The 16,210-nt window shown below is 37.1% G+C and overlaps 1 protein-coding gene across 1 annotated transcript in view; it reads left to right on the plus strand.

Annotated features, from left to right (window-relative positions):
• Positions 1-13,435, plus strand: part of LOC127875466 (eIF-2-alpha kinase GCN2-like) — a 74,217-nt gene extending 60,782 nt beyond the window's left edge. Inside the window, exons 35-39 of the mRNA XM_052420533.1 lie at positions 1,179-1,356; positions 1,746-1,856; positions 2,024-2,076; positions 3,077-3,145; positions 10,630-13,435. Of these exons, the coding sequence (XP_052276493.1) occupies positions 1,179-1,356; positions 1,746-1,856; positions 2,024-2,076; positions 3,077-3,145; positions 10,630-10,693 (475 nt within the window). The 3' untranslated portion in view covers positions 10,694-13,435. The remainder of the gene's footprint in view (positions 1-1,178; positions 1,357-1,745; positions 1,857-2,023; positions 2,077-3,076; positions 3,146-10,629) is intronic.
• Positions 13,436-16,210: the final 2,775 nt, after the last annotated feature.

A 16,210-nucleotide genomic window follows, 5' to 3' on the forward strand; every position in this document is an offset into this window, starting at 1 on the left:
AGAAGCTAAGTGGATATGGCTACATGCAACCAGCATAAAACTTGACTCTCAGTCTGTACAGGTTTTATGCTGTTTGCTGCTAATCAATATATTAGGATTAAAGATGAAGCCTTAACAACTTTAATCTATTAAGAATTGTCTCTTATTGTGTTTGAATGCTGTTTGACGCTCATTAGTATCATAAGGCTGGAAATGAATGCTTTAAAATTTGAATCTGTTAAAAAAATGTCTTAAATTTAACTCTATTTTCTAAGGGACTGCAAACCTGTCAAAGCGCGTATTTGAGAGGTAATGGGTAAAACATTGCAGTTATTCTTGAAAATGTATTCTTGTTGTGTTCATACGTGAATGCCTTAAACCAAAATTAATTTTTATCCCTATATTTATATTTGGTATAATGTGTAACAAATACAATTTGTCTGACACTAATGTTCGTCGATTTTCGTGGGTGCTAAATATATCCTAGAAGGTCTCAAAGTCAGACTCAAGGGATGCAAGCGGTCTTTACATGTCATAAATGTGTCTGATCCTGTCATTCACATTTTAATATATTTGGATAAGCGCCTCTAACTAGAAGCTGAATAGGAAAAACTAACTTTGGTTAGATTACACAACAACGCACAGAAAATGACAAAGATTGGAAATCCACAAATTGTTTTAAAATTCTCTGTTTTACAGTGATATACAGTGTTCTTTTATTTTTTGAATCCACATTTTGACAATCTGTGAACAAGTCATTTGTTTTCCGACACTTAAAAATAATTTTAAAAAATTGTGTCCGAAAATTTTGATAAGGAAAATATTAAAAAATTACAGGTGTCGGAAAATTTAGAGACAACAATTAAATGTCTGAAAACATAATTATATTGAAACAAAGACAATAAATCAATTCACAATAGTGTTTCTACTCTAAAATAGATAACTACTTCACAGCTTTGCTTACTCTTGCCTGAAATGATACAGAACAAAAACAGTATTGTTGAAATACATTAATTTAATACATACACATGATACATGTAACCAAAGTTTCAGAGAATTTTATCGCATGTAAACAGATTGGACGTTTTTTATTCGAAAACTTAGAGTAATTACGGTATTTATACACTTGCATTTCAGGGAACAGAAAACAGTGTGTCAGAAAACCAGCTGTGATGTTTATTTATACACTGACATTTCAGGGAACCGAAAACAGTGAGTCAGTCAACAAGTAACAAACCAGTCAGTAATTACACCATCCCACAAGAAAACCAGCCACAGACTACTGTCCCTGGGGGAAACATTGCAGTCAATTTTGAGTTTATCATGGAATCAAACATAAAACCTGCTTCAAACACACGGAAAAGGCATGAAGCACAGGTAGTGAATGTTAAGTGTATTTTTTTAGAAATAAGTTGGTACAGACTTGACGTGGGACATTGGCAGTAAATAAGATATGATATTTTTAACTATAAGAATATCTTTAAATTATGAAAAGTTTTCCAGGGGACACTTTTAGGGGGAATGTTCAAATCACTAGCAGAAGTAAAATAATTGTGCATAGCTGTTCTTTGTGTTTCATTTACAACAATAGTCCGCTGTAGAGCATTTTATTAAAAAAATCTTTTGAAAACCATATGAAGCCAACAAAGTTGTATGTGCAAAAAAAGGCTCATGGCCATCCTGGCTTGTAATGCTATGATTAGAACAGAAAAATTTATGTTAGTTTCTCGTACATGCCTCTATTCAAATAATTGATTCATTTCCAGATAGTCTCAAAGGTGACCCTGTGTTTTCCATGGCTGACAGCTAAATGCATGGAGGTGATAGCACTAGAAATGCCTGTCTCAGCTATGAAGGTTCTTATTGCTTATCTTGATGTAAGTCATTTTTGTTTGTATAGGACATTTTTTTCAACTTTGTATCTTTCTTTGAAAGTTTTTGAATAAAATCATTAGTGATTGCTTTCAGAGACAAATGTATTCCATTGTGATATATTTTTTTAATAAATATTTTAATTTGGAGAAATGTTGTACATATGTTTTAGGTGGACACCACAGAACAAGCATTTGAGACCAGCATCAGTGCTGTGGCGGAAAAGTAGGTGTGCTTTGTATGATTGAGTGCTGTGTTAATAAGTACATGTATGTAGACTGTATTGTTTGAATGTATATGTACTTTCATTAAACAATAACAATTCAAGTTGTGGCCATCTTTTTACAAAATGTTTACATTTTTATCCCTGCCGAAAAAATATTCGGAGGGGATATAGTAATAGTCTCCGTCGGTGCGTCCGTCTGTCCGAAACTTTGTCCAGAGCATAACTCCAAATCTATTCAATGGATTTACTTTAAGCTTAGAATATAAACAATTGGCAACTAGGAGAAGTGCAGTGACCAAGAACCATAACTCTATCTACCTTAGTTTTTTAATTATCTCTCTTTATATAATTTCAAACTAAATTCTTGTCCGGAGCATAACTCTAAATCTACTGAAGGGATTTACTTGAAATATAAACAGATGGCAAGTAGGAGAAGTGCAGTGACGAAGAACCATAACTCTATCTACCTTAATTTTTTAATTATCTCCCTTTATTTAATTTCAAAGTAAATTTTTGTCCGGAGCATGACTCTAAATCTACTGAAGAGATTTACTTGAAACTTGAAATATAAACAGATGGCAAGTGGGAGAAGTGCAGTGACTAAGAACCATAACTCTATATACCTTACTTTTTGAATTATCTCCCTTTATTTAATTTAAAAGTAAATTTTTGTCTGGAGCATAACTCTAAACCTACTGAAGAGATTTACTTGAAACTTGAAATATAAAGAGATGGCAAGTAGGAGAAGTGCAGTGACTAAGAACCATGAATTGATCTACCTTAGTTTTTGAATTATCTCCCTTTATTATTATTCTACTTTAAAACAAATGTTCTCATACAAGCAAACACATTTAGGCGGGGATTTGGCACTACTGTGACAAGCTCTTGTCTAACTTGTGTCGCGCGTCACTCAAAAACTATTGCTGCTAGCCTGCTGAAATTGTACAAACATATAAATATAACATATAAAAAGCAGTGTGTCAACTTGGTTTGTTTCAGATTGGCTCGTTATAAGAAGTATCTCAGTAAAATTACAGATAAAATCCACCAGCTGGTGTTCAAAAATAAGTGAGTACCATTTTTAGCTCGACTATTATATTTGAAATATATATAGTGGAGCTATCCTACTCACCCTGGCGTCGGGGTTTCCGTTCCGTGCCGTTAGCGTGCAAATGTTAAATTTTTCGTACTACCCCAATTATTTTCATTATCCCATGACATATTGCTTTCATATTTTGCATACTTGTTTACCAACATAACAACCAACCTATAAACAAGAGCAGACAACTCTATCAAGCATTTTGTCATAATTATGACCCCTTTTCCACTTAGAATATGCAGCAAATGTTAAAGTTTTCATACTACCCCATTTATTTTCATTGTCCCTTGACATATTGCTTTCATATTTTGCATACTTGTTTACAAACATCACCCTAACATATAAACAAGAGCAGACAACTCTATCAAGCCTTAGTCATAATGATTGCCCTTTTATACTTAGAATATGCATATTATTGATAAATCTATATTAAAGTTTGCGTACTACCCCAAATATTTCCTATATCCTTTGACATATTGCTTTTATATTTTGCATACTTGTTTACCAACATGACCTCAACCTATAAACAAGAGCAGACCACTGTATCAAGCATTTTTACCTAATTATGGCCCCTTTTACACTTAGATAATCGAACATTTTGCTTAAATTTCCATAACTTCTTTATTTATGATCACATTTTATTATTACTTTGACAAAACAACACTTACCTGAATACCACAATGGATTCCACCCAAACAATACCCCACGCCCCTACCCAGAATCCCCCCCCTTTTTTTTAAACATCATCTAATAAATTACCCCACCCCACATTATACCCCCCTCTCATCCCCCCACCACCCTAGCCCCCCCCCCCCCCCTCCCCCAAAAAAACAATTTTGTTTTTTGTTAAACATCATCTAATAAATTACCCCCCCCCCCCCCCACATTATACCCCACTCTCACTCCCCAACCCCCCCCCCCCCCCCCAAAAAAAAAAAAATTATTTTTGTGTTTTAAACATCATCTCATAAATTACCCCACCCCACATTATACCCCCCCTCTCACCCCCCCCCCTTTTTTTTCTCCTTTTTTTATTTTTATGCACCCCTTCGAAGAAGAGCCGGTAAATTACTTTGCTCCTGTCGGTCGGTCCGTCCACCAGGTGGTTGTCAGACGATAACTCAAGAACCCTTGGGCCTAGGATCATGAAACTTCATAGGTACATTGATCATGACTCGCAGATGACCCCTATTGATTTTGAGGTCACTAGGTCAAAGGTCAAGGTCACGGTGACCCGAAATAGTAAAATGGTTTTCGGATGATAACTCGAGAACGCATACGCCTAGGATCATGAAACTTCATAGGTAGATTGATCATGACTTGCAGATTACCCCTATTGTTTTTGAGGTTACAAGGTCAAAGGTCAAGGTCACGGTGACCCGAAATAGTAAAATGATTTTCGGATGATAACTCAAGAACGCTTTTGCCTAGGATCATGACACTTCATAGGTACATTGATCGTGACCCGCAAATGACCCCTATTGATTTTCAGGTCACTAGGTCAAAGGTCAATGTCACAGTGACAAAAATCGTATTCACACAATGGCTGCCACTACAACGGACAGCCCATATGGGGGGCATGCATGTTTTATAAACAGCCCTTGTTGAAAGATAGTCTAATAAATGACCACACCCCACATTATATCCCCTCTCATCCCCCCCCCCCCCCCCCCTAAATTATTATTTTTTCAATTTTTATTTTTGAAAGATCGTCTAAAAAATATTGAATATGAACAATTTCCCCATGATGGCTTAGGTTATAATGTCAAGCACTCGAATAGTTGAGCGCGCTGTCCTCTGACAGCTCTTGTTCATTCAGCTACTAAACCCAAAAACAATACATGATGTTATTATACCCCTCTGGAGGAGGGGGTATATTAAAGTTTCTGTGTCGGTCCTTTTGTTGATTCGTCAATCAGTCAACATATTATTTCACAAGTTTGTTGAGCAAACTACTTACATTTTTCTGGAAAGATGAAATAAAATGTTTAAACATTTTGATCATCCCCATAAAGTGTAGATGTGCCGACACTTTGTTCCAAGTGATCCACAAGCTGACAAAGTATGGGGATTTAGGTCAGGTTTGTGATAAAGATGTACTATATATTTGACAATTGCTTAAATGTTATTTTTGTATTTATTATAAATGACCTGTTGCTTCTTATCAAATTGGAAAAATTTGGCAAATTATAGGCTGACAAATCAGTGGCTAATACGTGTAATTGCACAAAGTTGCATAATTAAATTCTTCGCCGACCAATCTTTAATTTTACAACTGGTCTCTTGTAGGCATCTGATTCTTATTGCTTTTTGATAATCTGGGCATGTTTAACAAACCTGGTCTATGTATATGTATATGTCGATTTTGATGGTCGCAGTGGCGTAGTGGATATGGTTCCCGCCTAGCAACTGGGAGGTCACGGGTTTTATACCACTGTGGGAGCGTTCTTTAGATCTCCCCTCAGAGAGTACTGGTGCTAGGCCCAGGAAACCGACTTGAGAGCATTTCAATTAAGCTCTAGGCTTTCTATGCAATCGAGCTAAAATGAAAAGGTTTAAACTAAACTTATTGAGAATCTTCGTCTGGCAGGCTTACCAAAAAGAAAATCCTCCAGGTATAAATTGTTCAAATGAACCTCATTCTGAGAAAAACTGCGCTTAATGCATGTGAGTTAGGTGTCATGCCAGAAATGCCTGCACAGTCTGCACAGGCAAAATGGGCACCACACTTTTTGCCTAGAATGAAGTGTCATTTCTAATCTGGGAGAACACTGTATGAACATGCATTAAGCCCCGTTATCTCAGAGAACACTGTATGCACATGCATTAAGCCCCGTTATCTCAGAGAACACTGTATGCACATACATTAAGCCCCATTATCTCAGAGAACACTGTATGCACATGCATTAAGCCCCGTTATCTCAGAGAACACTTTATGCACATGCATTAAGCCCCATTATCTCAGAGAACACTTTATGCACATGCATTAAGCCCTGTTATCTCAGAGAACACTTTATGCACATGCATTAAGCCCTGTTATCTCAGAGAACACTATAAGCACATGCATTAAGCCCCGTTATCTCAGAGAACACTGTACGCACATGCATAAAGCCCCATTATCTCAGAGAACACTTTATGCACATGCATTAAGCCCTGTTATCTCAGAGAACACTTTTCGCACATGCATTAAGCCCCATTATCTCAGAGAACACTTTATGCACATGCATTAAGCCCTGTTATCTCAGAGAACACTGTATGCACATGCATTAAGCCCCATTATCTCAGAGAACACTTTATGCACATGCATTAAGCCCTGTTATCTCAGAGAACACTGTATGCACATGCATTAAGCCCCATTATCTCAGAGAACACTGTACGAACATGCATTAAGCCCCATTATCTCAGAGAACACTGTATGCACATGCATTAAGCCCTGTTATCTCAGAGAACACTATGCACATGCATTAAGCCCCGTTATCTAAGAGAACACTTTATGCACATGCAATAAGCCCCATTATCTCAGAGAAAACTGTATGCACATGCATTAAGCCCTGTTATCTCAGAGAACACTGTATGCACATGCATTAAGCCCCGTTATCTCAGAGAACACTGTATGCACATGCATTAAGCCCCATTATCTCAGAGAACACTGTATGCACATGCATTAAGCCCCATTATCTCAGAGAACACTTTATGCACATGCATTAAGCCCCATTATCTCAGAGAACACTGTATGCACATGCATTAAGCCCCATTATCTCAGAGAACACTGTATGCACATGCATTAACCCCATTATCTCAGAGAACACTGTATGCACATGCATTAAGCCCCATTATATCAGAGAACACTGTATGCACATGCATAAAGCCCCATTATCTCAGAGAACACTGTATGCACATGCATTAAGCCCCATTATCTCAGAGAACACTGATTGCACATGCATTAAGCCCTGTTATCTCAGAGAACACTGTATGCACATGCATTAAGCCCCATTATCTCAGAGTACACTTTATGCACATGCATTAAGCCCTGTTATCTCAGAGAACACTGTATGCACATGCATTAAGCCCCGTTATCTAAGAGAACACTGTATGCACATGCATTAAGCCCCGTTATCTCAGAGAACACTGTATGCACATGCATTAAGCCCCATTATCTCAGAGAACACTTTATGCACATGCATTAAGCCTTGTTATCTCAGAGAACTCTCTATGCACATGCATTAAGCCCTGTTATCTCAGAGAACACTGTATGCACATGCATTAAGCCCTGTTATCTCAGAGAACACTGTATGCACATGCATTAAGCCCCATTATCTCAGAGAACACTTTATGCACATGCATTAAGCCCTGTTATCTCGGAGAACACTTTATGCACATGCATTTAGCCCCATTATCTCAGAGAACACTTTATGCACATGCATTAAGCCCCGTTATCTCAGAGAACACTGTATGCACATGCATTAAGCCCTGTTATCTCAGAGAACACTTTATGCACATGCATTAAGCCCTATTATCTCAGAGAACACTTTATGCACATGCATTAAGCCCTGTTATCGCAGAGAACACTGTATGCACATGCATTAAGCCCCATTATCTCAGAGAACACTGATTGCACATGCATTAAGCCCTGTTATCTCAGAGAACACTGTATGCACATGCATTAAGCCCCATTATCTCAGAGTACACTTTATGCACATGCATTAAGCCCCGTTATCTCAGAGAACACTGTATGCGCATGCATTAAGCCCCGTTATCTCAGAGAACACTGTATGCACATGCATTAAGCCCCGTTATCTCAGAGAACACTGTATGCACATGCATTAAGCCCCATTATCTCAGAGAACACTTTATGCACATGCATTAAGCCCTGTTATCTCGGAGAACACTTTATGCACATGCATTAAGCCCCATTATCTCAGAGAACACTTTATGCACATGCATTAAGCCCAGTTATCTCAGAGAACACTGTATGCACATGCATTAAGCCCTGTTATCTCAGAGAACACTTTATGCACATGCATTAAGCCCTGTTATCTCAGAGAACACTTTATGCACATGCATTAAGCCCTGTTATCTCAGAGAACACTTTATGCACATGCATTAAGCCCTATTATCTCAGAGAACACTTTATGCACATGCATTAAGCCCTGTAATTGCAGAGAACACTGTATGCACATGCATTAAGCCCCATTATATCAGAGAACACTGTATGCACATGCATTAAGCCCCATTATCTCAGAGAACACTGTATGCACATGCATTAAGCCCCATTATCTCAGAGAACACTGATTGCACATGCATTAAGCCCTGTTATCTCAGAGAACACTGTATGCACATGCATTAAGCCCCATTATCTCAGAGTACACTTTATGCACATGCATTAAGCCCCGTTATCTCAGAGAACACTGTATGCGCATGCATTAAGCCCCGTTATCTCAGAGAACACTGTATGCACATGCATTAAGCCCCGTTATCTCAGAGAACACTGTATGCACATGCATTAAGTCCCATTATCTCAGAGAACACTTTATGCACATGCATTAAGCCTTGTTATCTCAGAGAACTCTGTATGCACATGCATTAAGCCCTGTTATCTCAGAGAACACTGTATGCACATGCATTAAGCCCTGTTATCTCAGAGAACACTGTATGCACATGCATTAAGCCCCATTATCTCAGAGAACACTTTATGCACATGCATTAAGCCCTGTTATCTCGGAGAACACTTTATGCACATGCATTAAGCCCCATTATCTCAGAGAACACTTTATGCACATGCATTAAGCCCCGTTATCTCAGAGAACACTGTATGCACATGCATTAATTCCTGTTATCTCAGAGAACACTTTATGCACATGCATTAAGCCCTGTTATCTCAGAGAACACTTTATGCACATGCATTAAGCCCTGTTATCTCAGAGAACACTTTATGCACATGCATTAAGCCCTATTATCTCAGAGAACACTTTATGCACATGCATTAAGCCCTGTTATCGCAGAGAACACTGTATGCACATGCATTAAGCCCCATTATCTCAGAGAACACTTTATGCACATGCATTAAGCCCTGTTATCTCGGAGAACACTGTATGCACATGCATTAAGCCCCATTATCTCAGAGAACACTGTATGCACATGCATTTAGCCCTGTTATCTCAGAGAACACTGTACGCACATGCATTAAGCCCCATTATCTCAGAGAACACTGTATGCACATGCATTAAGCCCTGTTATCTCAGAGAACACTTTATGCACATGCATTAAGGCCATAGAAAATAAATAACTAGATTCTCATCCAAATTTTGGGGAAAATTGGGGCGGGTGGGTGGTGTTTATTTTTTACTTTTTATTTTATATGTCGGACCTATATATTTAGTAATGAAATGTTCATGAATTTGTTAGTTTATATGCATAATGCCTATATGTATGTATGTATGTAAAATTATATAGAATAAAAGAAATACATTATCAAAATTTGACTATTGTGTTTTATTTTACCCTTTTAATATCATGTTAAACATATTCTGACATTCAATAAAACATTGACTACACAAAGTATTAAAGAAAATACAAATCTGTAACAGAACCCTTTACATTATTTTTTCAGTATGGCTAGATATAATTGATTAAAACATGGTATGCATGGAGATTTATGGGAAGTTTCAGGGGTGTCTCCAATACTAAAGTAAATCAAATCTCCTAGACAGCCGACAGCTTGACTAACTGTAACAACGGGTAACACCTGTGTCAATTCTAATTTATTTCGGCCAACTAGGGCACAGACAATTTTTGGGTGGTCAACTTTCAACGATGGGGCTTGAACCACAAACCACAAATGAACTCATCGTACAGGTCCGCGAGAGTTGAAGTTTCTGCACATTTTGACACCCCGGTCCAATCTTTTACGGTTGTAACGCTGTTTCTACACCTCAAAATAAAAAACATTTTGTTGTTTTGCGCTCGATCACTTAAATTTCAGACAACGCTCTTGCGCCATTAAAATTAATAATTGTCTTGGAGACATTGAGTTGCAGATTAGCACTTCGCAATTTTCGTACTCATTCAGCTGTTTCGTCCTCAGTATTTTGCGGCTCGATTTTTTTTACGGATTTTTTTTTTCAAAATAAAAACCGTTCGGGCAGGACGATTTTCGATGGGCAGGCGGGGATGAGAATCTAGGAATTTATTTTCTATTGCCTAAGCCCCGTCTTTTCAGAACACTATGCACATGCATTAAGCCCCGTTTTCTCAGAACACTTTATGCACATGCATTCAGCCCCGTTTTCTCAGAACACTTTATGCACATGCATTAAGCCCCGTTTTCTCAGAACACTTTATGCACATGCATTCAGCCCCGTTTTCTCAGAACACTTTATGCACATGCATTCAGCCCAGTTTTCTCAGAGCCTGGCTCAATTGTTTCAATCATTTCCCTGCCACTGTTTTTCAGGTGCACATGTATAGTGATGTACAGCATGAAAGATGAACGGGTCAAGCTGCTGACCTCCTCATAGGAAGAGTCTTAGAGATGGGGCGTTAACCAATCACGTTAGCTGGTACTTAAATGAACAGATGTTGACCATTACCATATCCGTTGGCCACCCTTTTTTGTCTCATTCATGCTGGGTGCCAATAAAACATCATTGTATATGCAATCACTGATCATACCTTACTAATGTTGATTATGACCCATGTTCCTCGGCCAAGCAATCTGTTCACAATCTTTTCAAAGGGGCGGGTAATAAAAACGTCATATCTGTTTACATGCCAGTACATTTTCTGAAACTTTGGTTGCATGTTTTGGGTGTATGTATTGAATTTATAGTTGAAATACTGTAAATATTATATGCAATAACGGTACCTGACACTGCTGGGTTTTAGATTGTATTTACAAAACTGTCTATGCCTACCCACTTTCATTTTGCTTACATTCTAATAAAAGTGTCTTTGATAAATTAATTTCAGTTTGTGTGCATCTAATAAAGAATGTTATATAATGGGTTCTAATGGCAACTACATTTGTTTTTATTGATCTAAATTACATGTTGAAATCAATTCCATTTGACTTCTGTGAAATTTACAATTAGTTTTTTAAAACAAGAACTTCATGTTAGAGACATTATTTGCCTTCATTCCGGTAGAGAGAATGCTTCAATGGAGTAGTCCTGCCCATATAAGTTTTTTTAATTGAAGCAAACATAAGTACAACAAACGAAGAAAACATGGGTATGGTTATTTTAAACATACCAATATTATTGTTTGTATGTTGTTTTAAATAAATATAAGCTTGTCGTTGGTCAACTTTCTAATTTATATTATTGGTGTACATTTTTGCAATGAATTGGTCATTCAGCTTGTATGCACTGTACACAATGTTTAATAGACAGACCTTAAAGTAATGTGTTCTCTGTATGTTGCTGATACAGTTTATCGAGGAAATCAAGGACGATAAAAATCTACATCTGTTGTTATTTTTCAAATGATATTGATATAATTATGAACAAATGTCTTAAATTTTGTTCTTCTTTGGATTGTACCTAGTATTTTTATTATGTACTTTTACACAGTAGTGTATACAATACAAGTTTTAAGAGAACATTTATTTTTATGATAAAAACAAGTACCCGGTGTCATTTTTGTTTTGTTTATTTTTATATCTTTTTTTTTTCATTCATGATTGTTAATCTTAAAGTAAGTTTTTTGTATAAGGTTCCAATTTTTAGGAGATCAAGCATATTTTGATGTCTGCCTATTTATATGGAGTTCTCGGTTCTATCCCACGGATCTAATTCACTTTGGAAAGAGAAGTCATGGCCATTTCAAATGCTGGTTCAACCCAGAGAACCTCTCTAAGACTAAAGAATATATAAACTTAACCCTTTACCACTTAGATACGTATTTTGACTCATTTTTTGTCCCTTAGAAAGTTCACTGCGAGTTACTCAGCAGGCAGTTCTGGTTTTATGCTGTTTGCACATAGCCATTTCCACTTTGGCTCTGAGTTAAGTAAATAGGTTTACACTTATGTTATAGTTGTAAATTCTATATCTTGTCCTCCTTCAACCAGACTAGAAATTCACATACATGTGCATGTGCTAATAATGGATGCACTTTGTTTCTCAACTTTGTGCCAGTGTTTCCAGGGCCAGTGCAATAGTCGGTGCTTAATACTGTTTTATCACATGCTGTTACTTTTGTCCATGATGTAGACAAACCAGCATGTCAGTTCTTATCTTGAGAGTGTACATGTATGTGACAGGGATTTGAGAATTTTCAACATTTTCTTCTACTGACAATCACTTGACCTTATTGCGGGAAAATTACTGTCTGCGTTAAATGATGTTTAGTCAGGATTGTACAGCATGTTTTGGTAAACTGAGAAGTTTAAAAGCATGTGATTAACCCTTTGAGCGCTGGAACCGGATTTTGAAGGCCTTTGCAAACAGTTTGGATCCAGATGAGACGCCACTAAATGTGGCGTCGCCACAAAACGTGGCGTCTCATCAGGATCCAAACTGTTTGCTATTCTGATAGTATTCTTTGAAAAAAAGTGAAGAAAATGATGATTTTAGAAATTCAGCAGACGACATTTTAGCAGATGACAAATTTCCCAGCATGCAAAGGGTTAAAAAGATCTGAAACTAGTTGACATTTCAAACCTCTCGTATTAAAAGAGCAGAGGCAATTTATGTTTCAAGCCAAACTTTTCCTGGTCTCGTTTAATAAAATATGCCACAAAATAACAACTAATGCTTATGCTATATTAGTTATTTTCATATGCTATATGTGTAAGTTACAAGATTTACTATTGAACATTACAAGTATTATTTTTTCTCAACTATTTTCTCCACATATATATTGTGTTATAGGTATTAATGTTTAGCTGTATTGTCCAACAATAATACTGGGAAACTTCTATATTCTTGCCTTTGTACTATGTTTAGATTTTTTTGTAATAGACTTACTTTAAGTGTGTTGAGTTTTAAGAAGTGCTAGACTGACTTTGTGTATACAATAGACTAATATGGGGTGTACAGTGTTATTTGAAAGTGGTGTTGTTGATTTCAATTTCCATGTTTATGGAGTGAATGTTTATGATAAATTAATGTTTAAGATTGAATGTTTTAAGATTAGTAATTGTTTTATGATAAGTGAATTTATAAGATAGTTAATACTACTATGATCTATATACATGTATGTATTACACAATATTTTGTCCAAAAATTGATGAATAATAAAATATTCAGTATGCAAAATGACTTATATATGTTTCAATAATTTAACTAAAGAAAATTACTGACAAATCTGCTTTCAACCCCTTTTGAAATATTATACTATTGAACTCTGTCAATTACACATTTTAATGGTGGTGTGTATAATAAAGGAGAGCATGCAGTAGTAATACTGTCAGTCTGTGGGGTTGGAAGTGGGGATGGTCAGACTCTCTGTTAGTTTGGATTTCCTAAACACTGTATTTGCAGTAGTCACACTGTCAGTCTGTGGGGTTTGAGAGGGGTGACACTTTCCGTTAGTATGGATTTCCTATTCACTGTAATTCTTGCATCCCTGAGAGCATTTAAATATAACATTATGATTAACCGTTATAGGCAATGATAATACAACATATTCATCAATTTTTCGTCTGCAATAGATTGGAATGTTGCTGCACATGCTTTGCGTGTTTTCATTGTATATGCTAACAAGGTCATGGCCAGAAATATTATAGTAAAAACTCTTTACAACCCCCTTGGTATTAAGACCAACTTGCTATGACAACCACCATTTTTCAGTCCAGATTTTTAGGAGAAAACCCAAGCTATTGTCATAGCCAGCTCGTTGTCCGCCGTAGGCGTCGTGCTAAAACCTTAACATTGGCCATAACTTTTTATGCCCCCCTTCGAAGAAGAGGGGGTATATTGCTTTGCTCATGTCGGTCGGTCTGTCGGTCCGTCCACCAGGTGGTTGTCAGACGATAACTCAAGAACGCTTGGGCCTAGGATCATGAAATTTCATAGGTACATTGATCATGACTTGCAGATGACCCCTATTGATTTTGAGGTCACTAGGTCAAAGGTCAAGGTCACGGTGACCCAAAATAGTAAAATGGTTTTTGAATGATAACTCAAGAACGCATACGCCTAGGATCATGAAACTTCATGGGTAGATTGATCATGACTCGCAGATGACCCCTATTGATTTAAAGGTCACTCGGTCAAAGGTCAAGGTCACGGTGACCCGAAATAGTAAAATGGTTTCCGGATGATAACTCAAGAATGCATACGCCTAGGATCATGAAACTTCATGGGTAGATTGATCATGTCTAGCAGATGACCCCTATTGATTTTGAGGTCACTAGGTCAAAGGTCAAGGTAACGGTGACCCGAAATAGTAAAATGGGGTCGGATGATAACTCAAGAACGCATATGCCTAGGATCATGAAACTTCACAGGTAGATTGATCATGACTCGCAGATGACCCCTATTGATTTTGAGGTCACAAGGTCAAAGGTCATGGTGACCCGAAATAGTAAAATGATTTTCGGATGATAACTCAAGAACGCTTTTGCCTAGGATCATGACACTTTATAGGTACATTGAAAGTGACTCACAGATGACCCCTATTGATTTTCAGGTCACTAGGTCAAAGGTCAAGGTCACAGTGACAAAAAACGTATTCACACAATGGCTGCCACTACAACGGACAGCCCATATGGGGGGCATGCATGTTTTACAAACAGCCCTTGTTAAATATTGAAGATAGCAACTTGATATTTGGCATGCATGTGTATCTCATGGAGCTGCACATTTTGAGTGGTAAAATTTCAAGGTGAACATCATCCTTCATGGTCTAGGGTCGAAAAAACAAATCAAGGGAAGTAATAAGCTTTAAATGGACATAGTTATCTGACCTGCCAACGTATATATTTTTGTTAAATAAATCAAAGCGGTGCAGTAGGTGGCATTTTGTTTCTGACAAACACATTATGGTAAAAGGTCATGGTCATCCTTTACGGTCTACGGTAAAAAATACAAATCCAAGGGAAGTAATAAGCTTTAAAGGGAGATACTTATTTAATATTGAACATAGCAACTTGATATTTTTGGCATGTATGTGTATCTCATGGAGCTGCACATTTTGAGTGGTGAATCTACAGTCACGGTAGTGGCTTTGAATTACATGTATTTGCTACTAAAAATAGAGATTTGTTAGAGACAATTATTTTCAAGGGAAGTAATTTATTTAATTATAAATGTCATATTATATATTTCCTTTCCAAGAATTGAAGTTCTTTTCACAGTTACTGTACAGATTTATTATTTTGATTATTTATAACTCAAATGATTGATTTGTCAAAGTTTTTTTTTTAAATGATATAATTGTCATTTCTTTCATGTTCATTACATACCTGTGGACTTGTGTCCATAGATACATGATCAACTCTGGCTTTGATCTCTTTTAAACCACAGGCATTGGTTATCAGTGATGTCTGACATGGTCATACTTGACTGTGAGACCCTCCCCCCCCCTTACCCCCCCCCCCCCCCCATCTGGTTGGATTGGACAAAATTCAAGGGAAGTAATAAGCTTTAAAGGGAGATGATTTCTATACCTGTCAAATGATAAATAGAATTTTATTTCAAAGTGGCGCAGTAGGGGGCATTGTGTTTCTGACGAACACATCTCTTGTTGGGTCACAAGGTCAAGGTTACTGTGACCTCTAAAAAAAAAATCAAAAAAATCTGACAATCTTTCGCAGCCGAGCATGGCACCCGTTATGCGGTGCTCTTGTTTCCTTCTGTATTTCAATGGTCGTTACACTCACTAATCTGACCAACCCGCTAATCCGCAATTATGCCAGTCGTAAAAATGACCCTTTATCTGGTAAGTTTGGTGAAAATTCTTTTTAAAAAAAGTAAACACAACTGAACAAAATGTTGTAGTTGTTTTTTCGTTTTTTTTTATAAACCAAAGGAAATAACTCTGAAGAGCATGTGGCAATATGTCTGTTTATCCAACTTGGCATCCATTTT

This window comes from Dreissena polymorpha, chromosome 3 (genome assembly GCF_020536995.1).
Source record: "Dreissena polymorpha isolate Duluth1 chromosome 3, UMN_Dpol_1.0, whole genome shotgun sequence".
NCBI lineage: Eukaryota > Metazoa > Mollusca > Bivalvia > Myida > Dreissenidae > Dreissena > Dreissena polymorpha.